The sequence below is a fragment of the Halichoerus grypus genome, chromosome 6, assembly GCF_964656455.1.
Source record: "Halichoerus grypus chromosome 6, mHalGry1.hap1.1, whole genome shotgun sequence".
NCBI lineage: Eukaryota > Metazoa > Chordata > Mammalia > Carnivora > Phocidae > Halichoerus > Halichoerus grypus.
The window spans coordinates 47509207-47527578 of record NC_135717.1 but is presented as its reverse complement, the minus strand read 5'-3'; the positions used below and the strand labels follow the sequence as shown (position 1 = coordinate 47527578).

Here is an 18372-nt window from a genome sequence, read left to right as displayed (position 1 = left end):
GAAGGTGGCGGCAGAAGGCGACTGAGGGAAATGGGGCGAGGAAGGCGGAGCTGAAGGGCGGGCCGCGGAGGAGACCCGGGGGCGAGCTGGGCTCGCGGTGAGGCTGGCCTGCGGGGCCTCTCCCTGGGGCAGGAGGGCCCCAACTGGGCCCCGGGTGGACGCGGGGCGGGCCGGGGGCGGGGCGCGCGGGGGCGGGGCCCGGAGGGGGGCGGAGCACGTCTGCAGCCACGGCGCCCCGGAGCTGTCCCCTGCGCGCGACCCGCCTCGTCCCAGTGCCACCGACGCGCTCTCGCCCCCGCCATGCTCCTGCTGCTAGGGCTGTGCTTGGGGCTGCCGCTCTGCGCGGGGTCTCTGGAAGACGCGAGAACCCGGGATGACACTTCGGAACAAGTAAGTAGATTTGGGAGGACCTAGAGATGGCCCGGGGCGCAGGCTGCCATCCCTTCCCGCCGCCTTCTTCCGGCGCGTGGCTGTTGGACAGACTCCCTTGAATGGCTCCTGGACGCAGGGAAGGGAGGGATCACCCCCACCTCCTGTCACATCGTCCCCCCTTCTCCTCTCCGATCCCCAGTCTTCTGCTCGCAAGCTTCTCCATCTGTTGGTCACCCTTGGCAAGAGTTTGGATGGTGAACTTTCCTGCAGAATTGTGTCTGGGACTTGAAAGCTCTGCAGAACCAAATATTGGCTCCTGTTGTTGACGGTGTTCAGTTTTGAGAGAGAGAGAGAGCCCCAAGCCAATTACCAAGTTTCTTCTTTAAGATGCAAGTATGGGGTGGTGTGTTGTTACTGTTGTTCCTAGCTGTTCAGAGAAAAAAGCACAATCTAGAACTTGCAAACTCTCCTCCACTTTCCCCATCCAGGGGAACGAAAACCAGGGGAACTCGACTTTCCCATCAGGTTCTTATCAATGGGTTAGCAGTTCAAAGGTGGCCTGATGGTCGGAGAGGACCAAAAACCGAGGGTTCACTTACTGGAGTTAATATTCTGTGCATCTGCCAGAGTTTGTTTTGAAAGGCTCAACCTCACAGGTGGATAAAAACTTGCAAGTATAAAATCTCATTGCCATGTCTGAGGAACAGAAAAGCTTTTTGAAAAATATAAAACGAATTGACAAAAATATCAATGTAAAGACCTTATGGGGGAAATGGCTGTGTCCCAAATAAAGTAGGCAGTGCTTATCTACATCTCCTGGTGCTGTTTCCACATGTATCATTTAAATTATTTTAAAATTGTTTAGCTTAAAGCATGTTTCACAGGATGGGAACAAGAGATCAGTAGACATACTTTTCTAGCAGCTTGCTCTGAAGAGCAGATCTGGAAGACAGTTACTCTCTTGTTGACTCTGCCCATGGATGTGCTTTCTGCACAATGAAAGAAATGGTACTTCTCTTATAGGGTCATCAGGAGGAATAACCAGGACAGAGTCCAGGAGGCTGAGAGGTGGAGGGGGGAAAGTGCCCGCTTTGGATCCAGAAAGAAAGACTAGTCTTTACTTTGCCCTTTACAGTTGTGTGGCCCGGACAGGCTATTTAATTTCTCTTCGCCTTCCTTTCTGGTTGGTCATGGCAGGGCATACAGCTCCTTTTGAGCATACTTTAAGGAGCCAGCTGCTAGTTTGTGTCAAGGACCTGGTATACAGTGGGCGCTCAATAAATGCTAGATGTGTTCGTCAGTGGCTAAGGGCATGGGCTTGGTGTCAGGCGGCTGGGGTTTGATTCCTGGTTCTGTCCAGCTCTGGGATGCTGGGCAAGTTACTGGTAGCTTCAATTTCCAAATCTGTAAACTGTGGGAAATAATAGGGTATTAAGGATTGAAAAGTTAATACTCCTAAAGTGCTTGGTACAGTGTCCGCACTTACTGTTAGCTCTTGCCATCAGGCTTGGGCTGCTGAAGCGCAGAGGGAAGGAATTTGGGGTAAAGAGCTTGAAAGTTTTGGGGGGGTGGAGGGAGGAAAGTGTGGGAGGAACCAAAACAAGGATTCTGTTTATGAGCTAGGAGGAGGGATTAAAGCTCCAACATCTGCCAGTGCAAGTAGGCTTAACACTAAACTTTTCCTGCATAGAATAACATGCGTTTGGCCCATTTTAGGGATTTCATGCTGCCTTCAAACCACAGCACTACTTATACATCTTGAAAATGACTCAGACAGAAATTCCCAAGATACGAAATTCTATGAAAATTTGCAAATTTTACCTTTTTATCTCTATTAAAAAAAAGTAACAACGTGTGTGTGTGTGTGTGTGTGTGTGTGTGTGTGTGTGTGTGTGTGTGTGATGTAGGATTTAGGAACACAGGCTCCAGAGCCAGACTTTCTGGGTCCAAATCCTGGCCCTGCACTCCCTGGAGAGTTACTTATTATCTGTGAGTCTCTGTTCACTCATCTCTAGAATGGGGATGGTGAAATTACTTAATTAAAAGGATTTTGAAGATTGAAACTTCAAACAGTACCTAGCAATGGAGTTAGTGCTTATTCTCCATAATTTTGGTCTTCAAATTTATATGTAAACTTAATTTATAAATGTAAATGAGTATGTCAATTTTATGTAAATTTTAATGTCCAAGAACATGCCTATTAGCTTGCATTGCAATTGTTATTTGTTGCTTACCTTCAATTGGCAATATTACTAATAACACCTTAAATTCAAGTTACTTCATCCCCTCTGGCCCTCCACCCCATTTGTAAATATTACCCAGAGGAAGGGACTGCTCTCAGCAGTGATCTTCAAACTTTGGTATGCAAAAGGACACTCAGGGCGCTCATCAAATATGCGGACTCGGAGCCCTGGGTGGCTCAGTAAGTTAAGCGTCTGCCTTCAGCTTGGGTTATGATCCCAGGGTCCTGGGATCGAGCCCGCATCGGGCTCCCTGCTCAGCGGGAAGCCTGCTTCTCCCTCTCTGCCTGCCACTCCCCCTGCTTGTGTTCTCTCTCCCTCTGTCAGATAAATAAATAAAATCTTAAAAAAAAATGCAGACTCCTGAGCCCCCACCCCACTCCCTTCAGTTTAGATCCATTAGGTTTGGGGTGGGGCCCAGGTGATTCTGATACAGATGATCCACCAACCACATGTAGAATATTATTACTTTAAAAGAATCTTTCAGGAAATTAATATTAAAAAGGAAGTCTCTTGTATAAAATCAGCCTGTTACAGATTTATCTGTTTCCTAAATTTCAAATTGATATTGTTTCCTTAAATCAGGATAGGGCTGTATTCCTATTACTACAAAAGCAGTTTCTAATTTACAAAATAACGATAGCCACTAATTACTGAGTGTTCCTAATGTCCCACAGAGTTTGCTAGTGGCTCTATGTAAAAATAATAAGAAGCAATAAAGGATATGGTGAAGAGCACTCCAAGTGGAGCCAGACTGTCTAGGTTCAAATCTGCATCCCAGCACTAACTGGCTGTGTGTACCTGGGCAAGTAACTTAACCTCTCTGGGTCTCAGTTTCATCATCTGCAAGATAGAACTGTTACTCTCATTGGCAGGGGTGGATCTAGGTTTTTAGAGGCAAGTCAAGTTTATGTAATTGGCAGGGCCCTCTTGAAGAAAAAGAATATCAAATTATGACCACAAAAATTAGGTGCTAAAGTGGACATTTGTTTAAGGTGATAAACAGTTCACAACAAATGCCACCTTTTTAAAGGCTGACAAACACCACAGACATCAGCCACTGTTGAGGGACTGTGCAAGTGAGGGATCCTGAAGCTTACATTTTATTAGCTTCTAAATAATAATAATAAACCCACTTCTTCTCTTATAGTTGCTGTGAAGAGTAAGTGGGTTAATTCACACAGAGTACATGCATTCAGTAAGCACCAAAGTAATATTAGCTATTTTTATTGTTTATGGACCACCTGGTTAAATCTCTGACTACCGCTGCAAGGAAAGTCTTAGTGTGCTTACTTTCCAGGAGAACCACAGAATTCCCCCTAGGGGAAGTGACAGACCCTAGTGACAAGTGCAGAGCCTGGATTAGAACCCAGGTGTGCTGAATGCCAAGGCTGGGCTTTACGGACTCCTCCAAAGACCAAGCCACTTTCATATTTATAACGTAATAGAATTTGTTTCAATGTCACTTTTATTTGCGACTTCTGGCATATGGATAGTGTTCAGTATATGCTTGTAGTACCACATCGATTGTGGGGATACATTTCTGATTCCCTGAATTGAGAATTTCTGGAGTTTTCGTTTTTTATAATCTGCCGCTCAGAACCAAACCTCTGCATTTGGAAACACAAATCAAGAATCAAGACAAGTTTTTGGTTTTGGTTTTGTTCTTAACTCTTTAAAAAGTAAAGTTACTAAAAGATTTTGTGAGCTCCAAACCACTCCGGACTGTCTCCTTTAGAGGCATGGGTGTGATTGTTAAAAAGGAGTCGTCAAATGAATGGGAAGGAGGATACTGTGGGAGAGAGTCCAGAGATTTACTCACTCCCAAACCAGCCGTCTCTTGTTTCATCGAGTGGAAGGGGGAGGGAGGAGAGGGACGTATTGAGAACCGGATCCATGAATTGTATTTGACTTCATTTTCCTACCCAGCAATCTCCCCCACACCTCGGATGCTCATCGAAAGCAGTCTTGCCTCCAGTGCTGTCAGGGTTTCGGTCGGAGACCCCGGCTATCTCCCTGTAGCTAACGACCAGCTGGCTGGCTCCATTTAGGAAGATGGGGCCATGGGAAGGAGACCTAAGCATTTCCAGGGCGGGGGTGGGGGATGGGGGTGGGATTCCTGAATCTCCTTATTTTCCTAGAGGCAAAGTCCATTTCCCTTGTTTTTCACAGGTGAAGAAAAGAAACAGTGACTTGCCTAAGGCCAGTTGCCTTTCTTTTTTTTTTTAAACTACCTGGAAATTGTTTGGAATTGTAGCCCAAAAGTGAAGTTTCTTCTTCTTCCATGGCTGAGATTATGGGTGCCCCTGAATTGCAAACTAATCATAGCTGAACATCCTGCAGCAACATTACTCTGAAGGAATAAAACTTTTGTGCAAAGCATGTCATTACCCAAACAGGAAGGAATCTTCCCAGATGAATTGTTCTCAGCCCAGGTGACGGACTGCGAGTCTAGTGCTTTTCCAACCTGTGGCCATAGGTTTTGTGTCAGGCCCTCTAGCACATCTCTGAGGCCCAGACTCCTGAGTTCCTGGCTCTTGCTTTCAGGATCAGAACACCCCCAGCGGACAGGGACCAAATGATAAGTAGGTTCCTAGTACAGAGCCCTGTAGGAACTCTCCCCTTCTGTCCCTTGATGAGGGTGTGGCTGAGGTTGGCCCAAATGCAGCATCCCTTGGATCTGTTATGGAACCCAGACATTTCTGTTCAGTCAACCTGGGTCATTACAGCATCCATGCCAAGAGGGAATGTCTGTGTTCTGCATATTCTGAGTATCTTTCACCCAGGTTAGAATTAGGTTTCGCTGTTTTCCTCTCTTCCCATGCTCTTTCCCATTTATGGACCTTTTGGAAAGCTCTAAGGGTATTTCTCTTTCTTCTAATACTGATCCAACACTGTGATAAATCTGGGGGGAAAATACAGTCCGTATTACTCAAATTATGAATATTTAAGCAATCCCTGCTGTCTTTTACCTGTAGCTGGACTAAATGATAATGTAGATGGGGGATTCTAGACTCCACAGCCCCGACAGTGTTATTGCTACATTTTTTGTGCAAAGGAAATCTTCACTAACCCTCTCACTCCTGGTAGTGAGTGCTGCTTGGTCCATACAAGTTTGAGAAGTGGTGGTAGGTCTCTGAAGCTATTTCTCAGCATAGTTCCTGTATTGAACCTGATGCTCCATCAGTTTCTCCTGCCCTTTCGTCCCACTCCAGCAAATGCCTGCACGACTGGTTCAACCACACCTCTAGTGTAGAGCCTCTCATGGTCACTCAGGGGCATAGCAAACTCTACTTTTTTCCATTTCCTTTGTAACTTACAAAAAGCACCCTCTCTATTAAGCTTTCATGAGTACTTTTCTTTCTTTCAAGTTATATAGTATGGTCCTTGATGGCAAGGATCCTGGCTTATGTTTCTCAATAAATATTGTGGCCTGGACATCTTCTGTTCCAATGCTGAATAAGCCCAGCTCAGGAAGAATAAAGAATCTTATTTGGGCCATCTCCTAAGTCTATGATTTGGAACTCCAAGCTCTTGAGATCACTACTCATGGCACCCTTAACAGTGAGCTGGAGTCAGTTACATATCTGTCCTGAAACCCCACTCCCAAATTCTTATGAGGCTTTGGGAAACACTCGAACCATAAAAGGGATCAGGAATTCCTAACTAAAAACAATGATGACGACATTGGTGTCATTTCCAGTTCCAATCCTCACTGGCACCAGGAGTCTGTCTCCACCGGGAAGCTTTGATTCTGGTTCAATCTCCTTTAAACTTGGACTGAAGCGTTGCCATAGCGATCCCCTGAGACATCAGATAGTCATCTCAAAAATGAAAAACAAACTTCTCTTGTTCTCCTGAAAGCTTGTTTATTTTCTTGGAAAACCTATTTTACAGAGGACGAAACTTCAAAGAAAATACTTGAGATCAATCACAGATAATAATACCTGAGAGAGGTTGGGCTTTCCTTCTGACCATTGAGACGTTAAGTGGTCCCCAGCCTATTCCACAATTTGAGGAAGAGAAAGACCTGACGTGAACCTGCAGAGCTGGTGAAGACCTTGCCCAGAATGCTTATTCTGGCTTTCCATGGACAGTGTCTCAGATATAAAACCTCATTTTAGAGAGAGAAACCAGTATCATCCTACTAATTGTTTGGTTCTCATTTGGACTCAGGGTGGTGGGTGTCAACCTAAATCCTATACTGTTTCTCCTGTTCCATGTTCTATAGAATAGGAGGCTCTGTAATGGCTTATAATGATAATTTACAATGGCTTATAATGATAATTTACAATTTACAATATCTATATTTTTTTTTCAGGGGAGATCAAAGGAGGATAGGGATTAAAACATTACTGTTATGACTTTAGTTTACCAAACAGAAATATCTTTATTGTTTTTTTCTGTTACGGAAGTAAAGCATGTTAATTTGTGAAAAACTGAGATAATACAGGGAAGTTTAAAGAAAAATAATTCAACCACCCAAAGGTAGCAGCCCTTAGCACTGTGGTGCACATTCTACACATAGAAACATTTACACTTATGAAAATTAGATCATGTTAAATACAATTTTTTTAAATTTTATTTTATTATGTTATGTTAGTCACCATACATTACATCATTAGTTTTTGATGTAGTGTTCCATGATTCATTGTTTGTGCATAACACCCAGTGCTCCATGCAGAACGTGCCCTCTTTAATACCCATCACCAGGCTAACCCATCCCCCCACCCCCCTCCCCTCTAGAACCCTCAGTTTGTTTCTCAGAGTCCATAGTCTCTTATGGTTCATCTCCCCCTCCAATTTCCCCCCCCTTCATTTTTCCCTTCTATAATGTTTTATTACCAGATTTAGTCACTTAAAATGTGCCATGGATATATTAATCAGGATAGGCTAGGTTATTCTGTGGTAACAATGTCTTAAAAATCTCAGTGTCTTAAATACCACACATTTATGTCTTGCTTACACAACCTGTCCATCGTGGATTGGTGGTGGTCACTTGGGAAGTTGGGCTTGATGAGCAGCTACCAGTTCAAACATTGCTAATTACTGTACCAGAAAGCAAAAGCAATTCTGTAGGATCATACGTCTGTAATTAAATCACTTGACCTGGAAGTGACGAATGCTACTCACATCCCTAAGTTATTGGCTGGAGCTAGTTGCATGGCCCCCTGCCTTTGCAATGGTCCCAGAAAATGCAACCCTTCTGGCAGACAGCTAGAGAAATGTTTGGTGGACAGCACTGAAGTCCAGTAAAGTGAACATTTATTGATGCCAGTAAATATAGATACACGCCATTCTTTTCTTTTTAAAAAAGATTTATTTATTTATTTGAGAGAGAGAGAGCTCGAGCAGGAGGGGCAGAGGGTGAGGGAGAGAGAATCCCAAGCAGACTCTGGGCTGAGCGAGGAGCCTGATGTGGGGCTCGATGTCATGACCATGAAATCATGACCTGAGCCAAAACCAAGAGCCGCTTAACTGACTGAGCCACCCAGGCACCCCACACATCATTATTTTCTATAGCCGTGTCATTAATCCATGTATCATAATATGCTGAATATACTGAATAATATACTGAACCAGACCTTTTTTTAAGATATTTTAGGCTATTTCTAATTATTAACAATTGTTTTATTTTATTTTATTATTTTTTTAAAGATTTTATTTATTTATTTGACAGAGAGAAACACAGCGAGAGAGGGAACACAAGCAGGGGGAGTGGGAGAGGGAGAAGCAGGCTTCCTGCCAGGCAGGGAGCACGATGTGGGGCTCGATCCCAGGACCTGGGATCATGACCTGAGCTGAAGACAGACGCTTAATGACTGAGCCACCCAGGCACCCCACACATCATTATTTTCTATAGCCATGTAATTAATCCATGTATCATAATATACTGAATATACTGAATAATATACTGAACCAGACCTTTTTTTAAAGATATTTTAGGCTATTTCTAATTATTAACAATTGTTTTAAAAGTTGCAAACTTTAACACTTTATTTGAACAGTGATTTGCCATGAATAATGTTCAACAACCAGCTAGGACTTTTAAATTAGTCCAGAGTGGCTGAGTAATTAATACAAGTTTTCTTTTTTTTTCTAATTTTTTATTGTTATGTTAATCTGCTCCATGCAGAACGTGCCCTCTTTAATACCCATCACCAGGCTAACCCATCCTCCCATAATACAAGTTTTCTTTAAATGAGGATTTTTATCACCTTCCCATGCCCCTCCTCCCCGTGTGGGAAAGTATGGTTAAATAACCAGAAAAAACACAGTGAGAAAATTCAAGGTAAGTTCAGTTTTGCTTGCAGTTTCCTAAAGTTTTGAGTTGAATAATTGAGCCCCTCAGAGAAGAACTGAATACATTTACTCATTGTAATAGACACAATAGCAAAGAGCTTCTTTTGAAGCCAGAAATAGGATAAAATGGAGGGCAGATATTCTGATGAATTCTTTGCTCTTGTCATTTCATACTCCTCTAACAGACAGAAGGACACGCAGGTGATGAGCTAATGCCATCACGGCTGAAGCAGTCAACCCGGGCTGAGGGCGGTGGGTTCTCGCGCTGGCCCAGCAGCTCCTTCATCGAAGGTGCAATCTAGTCTTCAGGATGGACGGTCTCTTCTGTGAATTTGAATCGATTTTAACCCCCCTCATGTAATGCGTTTCAGAATGACCTCACAATCATAGTTCATGACTCTTTTCTTCTTGTAGGTTGGACGCAGGTTGCCAAGGCAAGCCCGACTGTTGCAAAGGCTGGTATGTATGTTCCGGGGGCGTCTTCAACGTCGGTTCCCTCACTGCTCTGCGTATTTTGCATCAGGCCCTAGCTTTGCTTGCAGCTCCTCCAAAGCTTGTAAAGTTGCTTGCGGAAGAATGCTGACATTAAACAGTGTAGCTTTTACAAGGCTTTCTTGAAGTGGACTTTTCTGTCTGGAAAGAGACCTGATTATTTCCGTAGGGCTCTAAGGACAAAGGATGGAGTTTCAAAGCATTTCAAAAAAATAAAAAACTTAAATTAACCTGTACTTTTTATGGCATTCTTACACAAGACATAAAGGCCTTGTAGTGAAGTAAACAACTAAAGCAAGCAAAGAATTCACATTGGTAGCTTACAGACAGCTTCATGGAATGGAGTTGAGCGAGGCTCTTGGTGCGTGTTGGAGGCTATCGGATTGGAATTTGGGCAAGTGTTCAGGAACTTGAAGAGCTTATTTGAACCAATCTCCGTTCCGAGATATGGATTCGGCAGCAGTTCTTTAGGAGGTAGGCGTCCCTCCAGGGCCTCTCTACACCGGGGCGGTGTCTGAGTCAGTTCTAGCTTCAGCATGACCCATGGCACGATCATTACCATCTTTTTCGGGCTGGGATGTTGTGTTCTTGTTATTCCCTGCTCGGCTTCCCCCTCCCCCTTCCTTCTCCTGATCCTCCCAAGTTTGTTAACCTCATAATCATTCTTTCACGTTTTTCTCCACATTCACATAGTCGTAGACAGACGTAGACAAACATAAACATGTCAAGAATTGTGAAGAGTCTGGATTTTCCCCAGCTTGCAAGCCAAGGATTGTGGGTTTGTTGCCATTGCATGCATGCCAGCAGAATGCAGGAGACTCCTGGGTCAGAGACAGAGGGCGATTATTGCTCACAGAATAGCAGTGCCAGAGTGTCAGTGTTTGTACCATTCCTGGGCCCCGTCCTGTTCCCATATGGTCATACGGAGAGCGCCTGGCGACACCGACACAGGAGAGGAGCTCTGCATGGAGGGAACCTGACTCTTATGAGGACCAAGCCTGCTTGATCTTTGTCCCTGGATGGGCACGTTCTCTTTATTATTCTAGATATTAAACCAGCTTCCCCTTTGCTCTGGAGGGAGATCCCACCTCACTCTTCCAGAGCTGTTCACCATCCAAACATCCTTGAAAAGACAATTCAGAACAAAGGGAGCTAGTGCCTCTGCTCGAAAAATGTGCAGAAATACCAGGGACTCCTGGAGAATAGTCTCCCGGCAAGACCTGTACACATATTCATTCACTCATGCATGCATCTATTCCAACTGATCTTTCTTTTTTTGAATGCTTACTATTTACCCTGCATCGTAGGCATTGGGAATACAGCAATGAACAAGACAGACCAAAGACCCTGTCTTTCATAGACCTTGAATTTTAAAGTGGGGCAGAGATAGGCAAAGAAGACAAAGTGAATAAACAAATGATAAGTGTATTAGTAACGGAGGAGATGACAGGTACCACTGAGAAAAAGAACACGCTGCAAGAAGATGGCGGAAACAGAGACATTTGCATATATGAGATTTCTGATCCTCGCTTTCAAACAGGGGGATCATATAATGACAGCTAAGGCTGGCTGAGGGCTCGCTGTGGGCCTGGCATTATTCTAAGTGTGTCACGTTGTACAATTCTTTGAGGCATTACAGAGGAAAAAGCAGAGGCTCAGAGGGATTGACTAACTCACCCGAGACTACATGTTTGGGAAGAGGTGACAGAACCAGGATTTGAGCCCCACATCTGGCTTCTGTGTGCACTCTTTACACACGCACTGCCTTGTCAAATACTGGTCTCTTTTCCCATTTCTTATTATTTTCAATCAACAGTATGTCCTTTGGCCTAACTGTGTATCCATTCTTTTAGATGGTGAAAAAAATTCCACGTTGTTGGCACACCGTAATTTATTAAGCATTGTGCTTAATAAATTGGATGAGCTTTCAATTTGTCTCCAGTTTTTTGGCCTCTGTAAAAAATGCTGCAAAAAATTTTTTCTGATCATTCTGTTATGTGGGTGCTTTTTAGTCTATGGCCTAGATTTTCAATAGAAAGATTGCTGGATCAAAGTGCATGGACATTTTACATTTTGATAGATGTCAGACTGCTTTTGAATACTATTGCTCTTAATACTATCTGTATTAATTCCATTTCTATGAGCAATGGTAAATGTGCACATTTCTGCCAGCAAACATATAATCACTCTTTTTGGCTTGTCAGTCTCTTAGATATAAAGTGCCATCTCATTGTTCCTTTAACTAGCATTTGCCTGACTACTTATGAATTTAGACCTTTTTCCCCATACATTTATTGGCCATTTAGAGTGGTTCTTCTGTGAATTGTGTGTGTGTGTGTGTGTGTGTGTGCGCGCGTGCGCATGTGTGTGTCCTGTACCCATCTTTCTATTATGTCTTTTATCCCCCAGTGGTCAGTATGTTAGAGATCTTTGTAATTATAATAGAGATCTCTGTCTTCCAAATTGGAAGAATTCCCCCCTCAAATGTGTCATTTGTCGATTAACTTTGTTTATGGTATGTTTTCCATGTAGAAGTTTTAAGTGCCTTAGTAATAAATAAGTTTGTCTTTTCTTTATAGCCTTTGAGTTTTCATTTTTGGTTTCAAAGATTTTCTTGACCCTTAGACTTTCAATATTTATATAATCGCTGAGATTTTCTTAGAAATCTCTAAGAATTTTAAAAGTCTTACTTTAACACGCATTATGCCTTTTTACCATGAACCTTAGTACATCCAATGGGTACCAGAATGCTCTTCCCAGCAGTAGACCTGATGCATCATTCTCTTTTGCAAATGTCTGTGGTGACTCCACGTTACCTATAGGATAAACTGCAAGGACACCTGAGGCCCTGTGTGATCTGACTGTGGTCAGCTTCTGTAGCCTCAGTTTATCCTGTGAGTCTCCTTATAGTTTATGCTCTAGTTGGCCATGGTAATTTGAAGGTCTCTGGATGTTCTCTAAGTAACGAATAGAATGTGGACGACAACAGCTGTTCCTTTCGTATCACTGCCAGCTCATGAACCACAGGGATTTGCCTGATTTTCTTTTGAATTAGATACCCTTTTTATGACACTCTCTGGCAAACACATACGCAAAGAAAATTTGTATTTTAAAAATCAGGGGGTATCTTTGTATCTGAGTATCCATGGTCCTTAACAGATAGTGGCCTGATTTTCACTGTCATCATTTAACCTCTCAGTGGCAGGAGCATGTCTTGGCATCTTCTTTTTTTTTTTTTTTAAAGATTTTCTTTATTTATTTGAGAGAGAGAGTGAGAGAGAGAGAGAGCACAAGACGGGGGAGCGGGAGAGGGAGAAGCAGACTTCCTGCCGAGCAGGGAGCCCGATGCGGGACTCGATCCCAGGACTCCAGGATCATGACCTGAGCCAAAGGCAGTCGCTTAACCAACTGAGCCACCCAGGCACCCCGCATGTCTTGGCATCTTCTTCATAGCAGGTAGTCTAAAATTTGTACCTGGGGTTTGTTATAAGCAGATATGGTGAGACATGGAGACCTGGAACTGATCATCACGAAGAAAGGAGTTTATACTCACAGGTCCCTAGGAACAGGAGGCCCCGTGCTGGTCTCTGGTTGTCTGGGATCTGGCCCTGGGGTGACTTGGGGAAAGGGGAATCTTGGCTTGGTGTATGAGAGCTTGACAAAGGAGGTGGCTGGGAGTGTGGGCTCTGGACAGGTGGGCTGTGTGTCAAAGGTGGGCTCACGCAGGAGTAGTTTGCTGTCTCTAGGAATTAGCTTGCCCTGGGAGGGACAGTCTCTCCAGGAGCAAGGCCCCAAATGCCAGAGCATCAAGAACATAGAAAATATAGTCAACCAGCATGGTGCTGAGCGTTGTTACCTCACTGAGGGCTAGTTACGTATGTGTCTGTCTCCTTTGTCCCGACTCTAGCCATTGTGGTTTATTTTTTGTTAGGAGGTGTATAGAGTAGGGTTTTTTGTTTTGTTTTGTTTTTTTAGTTTTACAATCTTTTCTTTTTTTAAATTTTTCTTTTTTTTTTAAATTTTATTTTATTATGTTAGTCACCATACAATACATCATTAGATTTTGATGTAGTGATCCACAATTCACTGTTTTCGTATAACATAGAATAGGGTTTTTTTCTTAACATAGAAGTGATAATTGCATTTTATGTTTCCTCTCCTCTAATCGTAATGAAACGTTGCTCAGTAGAATGTATTACCACAAACAGGCAATTCAGAGCTGATGCCACCCTCTGTCTACAGAGGCGTAAAACTGTGTCACCCAGGTGGCAAATACAGTCCCCAGGGAGGTGCCTTGTCTAAAAGTCTTCTGCTTCATGTAACAGCAACATGGGCTGGTTGTTTTTCTCAAAAAGGAGAGACATGAAGGTGCCATGAAGGTCTCTGGACCCAGAGTCCACCAAGTGCCCAGTGCCAACCTTCTTCTTTATAAAGTGAGGGGATGCTGAGTTACGTGATTTCTATGGTTCTCTACCATCTCCAAAATTATTTCTTCTAATGGTCACTAGGGAACCGTTAGACCAGAATAAAACAACAAAAGGTTAATCTTCTGGGAAGAGTCCTGGTTCTGACCAAACATTGCTCAGTTAATTTCCAGATGGCATCTTGGGTAATTCAGGACATCTTCTGGGTGGCTTGATTTTAAGTGACTCACATGAGTCACACAGAAGGCTTTGGTCCCTTGAGCAGCTAATTAAGACACTCCCTGCTTCAAACTGCTTTTCCATCTGTTTAGCCTTTGTGGGAAAAATAATGAAGAAGCTGTTTTGTCACAGGAAGACTTGACTTTGCGTCCGATTTTCCAGTTGACATCCCCAAATGAAATAATGAATTAACTATAAATATGGAAAGCATGTTGGATTTTTAAGAACCGTGCATTGGGAAAGACTGAAGCAACTATTTTATATCCTTCCTTTAATGACAAATTTTCATGAACCTCTGCCATTCCAAGTTCTGTCCTTGGCTTTGGGCATCTCGGTTTCCTGACAGTCTTGTGTACCTGTCCAGTGTTCTTCTCACAACGCACCCCCTTTCTAATTAAACTGCTTGATTCTTTGTTCCAGGAATGTGCAAAGGCTCATTCCTGCTTCTATGCCTTTTGTGTTTTTAGAATGTTCTTTTTGTTCTCCTTCACCACATACAAATTCTACTTTTATTTTAAAACCTTTTCTTACTTTTACAGACCTCACTGATTTCTCTTTCTTATGAATTCTGGAAGGTCTTCAGGCAATGAGTGAATATGTACATCTCTATATATCTTCCTATGTTGCTTTCTATTTTTTGCCCTTTCATCCCAATGTGATCATAGGTGCCTTGAGAGAAGGATCCATGTGTAGTGGTTCTTCTCAGTCCTTCATGGAATTTAATCTAGAGGAGTGGTTAATAAATTCGAGTTAATTACCATTTCTTTTGGGGGGATGTGTGTTTTTCTTTCATTGTTCAAGGTTCAAAAATTCAATTCCATTAATGTTCTTGAGTTTTACTCTATGCTGACAGCTATGGGTAAAAAATAAATAAATAAAAGGAAGAAGTCATGGTTCCTGTTCTGTGTATGGTCTCATAGGGACAGGGGAAGGGATGAGCAGCTTGGGGGTGGGGGTGGATAATGCGCATAAGTGGCTTTAGTAGATTGTAGGCTGAGGGTGCTGTCCAGTAGGGCAAGGGCCACGAGGCATAAGTAACAGTGGGGACTCCTGTGGGAAAATAGTAACTGGGCAGAAGCAATAAAACTAAAATAGTTTCTTGAAACTTTTCTCAATCTGTCTCTTGGGCCCATAAACTGTGTGTCCTATTTTTGATGTAGTACTGTGGAGAATGTCTACCATATCCTTAATCTTAATTTGAGGCCAAAAAAAAAAAAAAAATACCATAATGGTTCAGCTTAGTGTTTTGTCAGATGTCTTCTAATTTCACATTTGAATTTTAAGTTTAATGAAATGATAATTGACAATTATCTCATGAATAAGGACAAATTAACATGACATTACAAACAGTCTCAAGGGTACCAAGTGAAGAAAATTTCATATTATTGTCAGAACAGTGCTGGGCAAGGATTACCTACTGAAGGAGCTAGATTTCACTTGCAATGGTCTGCAGCTGGGGCTGTGTACTGTGTTCCTCTAAGTTGGGAACTTACTAAGTTCTTTTCCCAATTATTACTCTACTTTTATGTAAAAGAAGTAAGCGGTGGGTCACTGTGGCCCAGATTCAAAGATTAAATGAATTCAACTCCACCTCTCAGTGGCAAGAAAAAGAATTTGTGGTCATCAAAAAATTTTGTTCAATTTTTTCATTACTGTATTAAAATACATATAACACAAAAGTTACCTTTTAAGCCATTGTAAAGTGTACAGTTCAGTGGTATTAAGTACATTCACACAGTCATACAAACATCACCACCATCAATCTCCAATCACCCATTAAACACTAACTCCCCATTCCTCCCTACTCCCAGCCCCTGGCAACCACCATTTTCCTTTCTGTCTCAATGAATTTGATTACTCTAGGTATTTCATGCAAGTGGAACCATACAGTATTTGTCCTTTGGTGACTGATTTATTTCACTTAGCATAATGTCTTCAAAATTCATCCATGTTGGGGCACCTGGGTTGTTCAGTCAGTTAAGCATCTGACTCGTGGTTTCAGCTCAGGTCATGATCTCATGGTTGTGGGACTGAGCCCCGCATTGGGCTCTGCACTCAGCTTGGAGTCTGCTTGAGATTCTCTCTCTCCCTCTCCCTCTGCCTCTCCCCCTGCTTACGCCCTCTCTCTCTAAAATAAATAAATCTTTAAAAAAAATTCATCCAGGGGCACCTGGGTGGCTCAGTCATTAAGCGTCTGCCTTCAGCTCGGATCATGATCCCAGGGTCCTGGGATCGAGCCCCGCGTCGGGCTCCCTGCTCAGCGGGAAACCTGCTTCTCCCTCTCTTACTCCCGCTGCTTGTGTTCCCTCTCTCGCTGTCTTTCCCTCTGTCAAATAAATAAAAATCTTAAAAAATTTTTTTTTAAAAATTCATCCATTTTGTAGCATGGGTCAGAATTTCCTTCCTTTTTTTGAGTAATAGTCCATTATATGTATAAACCACATTTTGTTTATCCCTCCATCTGTCAATGGACACGGGTTGCTTCCACATTTTAGCTACTGTGAATAATGCGGCGCTGAACATAGGTGTAGAGATGGTGGTCACTTTTAATCTAGTAGAACAGAGGACATGAATGAGCAGAATAAGCTTGGAATAAGGAAAAATCTAGTAAAAACACAGTGAAATGGCTGCTCACTCTCAGCCTTAGGGTCTGTGAGATAGTTGGGATTGGTAGGCGTGGGGAGCTGTGCGTATAGGACTTGGGTCTGATCTAGAGCATCAGCCACCATTAATTAGTTCCAGCAGCTTATGGTCATGTGGCAATGTGCATCCAGAGTTGCCCCCACTATCTGTTCCAAGAGAAATGGGCGTTATGGATTTTGATGCGAACTTTCCAATTTTTAAATGTTGTCCCCCTAAATGAAAAATTTTAAAAGACTGTGCAAGTCAAATAAAAGTGCCTGTGGTCTATGTAATTTGAGATTTCTTCCTAAAACACACCAATCAGTAAAGGTATGCAAATGACTGATATCAGGGTTTTATCTCTTTAAATAGTGCAGACCAGGGATCAGCAAACTTTTACTTAAAGGCGTAGATAGTAAGTACTTCAGGCTTTGCAAGACTATGTAGTCTGTCACAATTACAGAGCTACTCAACCATTCTACCCTGTAACATGAAAGTAGGTAGCCACAGATAATATGCAGATGAATGGATGTAAATGAATTTCTGTTCCAATAAAACTTTATTTCCAAAATCCTGTGGGCCTGTCTGCTATAGTTTGCCGACGCCTGGTGTAGACGAGTCAGAAGGCTGGGACATCTGAAGGAAGTTTCACACGATCAGGAAAAATAATTATAAAGGGTTGATGGGGGATAGAGGACTCATTAATTAAAATATAGTGCATCTATGAAAAGAAAGTGCTGTGCATCTATTAAAAGAAGAATGAGAGGGATTGGTTTGTACGGTGGCAGATTGCATTTTTTCAAAGATAGTGGCACTTTGATATTCCACTCCTCCCATTGAGATCTGCCTTTGAAATCAAATGTGCTTTTGCGACTCTTTCACCCGGTAGAGTATGTTAGGGCATAAAAGGGGATATAGCTTCCACCTCAATGTTGGGAAATGTGCACTCATGAAGCCTCTGGCTTCCACATCATCAGTTGGACTAATGTGTGTGTAGTCCATGCTGTGAGTTAGCCTGAACTTGACCATGTGGAAGGACCATGTAGAGGGGCCCTGGGACAACATGAGATAGAGAGATGCCAGTCAGCCCTGAGCCGCTTCAGGAGCTCACTCTTCCAGCTCCAGCCACCTTCTGACTGGCCCCCCCTCCCCGGCCAAGCCTTTCTAGAATTCCTGACCACAGAAACCACAAGAGAAAAATGCCATGATTGCTACTGTTAAACCACTAAGTTTTAGAGTGGTTTGTTATGCAGCATGAGATAATTGGAACATGTACAGATATAGAAAGATGAACACACTGTATTATTAGGTGAAATTAAAGCAAATCAATACAGCATGTATTTATGGAAGGATATACCAAAAACTGTTAATTTAAGTATTGCTTCTGGGAAACAGAACTTAGATCTAGGGCGGGAGGGAGACCATTGTGTTTCCTTTTATTTTCTGTGTAATTTGAAAGTTCTACCATGTGCATCTGTTACTTGATATTTTTTAAAAAACTGGTTTCCATTTTAAATAAAGTGGAAAATGATAACTAGAATTTTCTGAGTTCACGGGATTTTTCTCTCTTTCTTTTTTTTAAGCATGGGCTCCTTTTTACCCAATGTATGTATAGAAATTAGAGTTGTGCGCAGTGGTATTGAGATGCTTCACAAATTCACATTATAAGAATATAAGGATATTGGAGATAAAAGAATATG

General features: G+C 42.6%; 1 protein-coding gene across 1 annotated transcript in view; it reads left to right on the top strand.

Moving 5' to 3' along the window:
- Positions 1-201: 201 nt before the first annotated feature.
- The window catches only part of ITIH5 (inter-alpha-trypsin inhibitor heavy chain 5), a 77327-nt gene continuing 59156 nt past the window's right edge, over positions 202-18372 (top strand). The window contains exons 1-2 of the mRNA XM_036114367.2: positions 202-390; positions 9330-9374. Coding sequence (XP_035970260.2) covers positions 301-390; positions 9330-9374 — 135 coding nt within the window. The 5' untranslated portion in view covers positions 202-300. The remainder of the gene's footprint in view (positions 391-9329; positions 9375-18372) is intronic.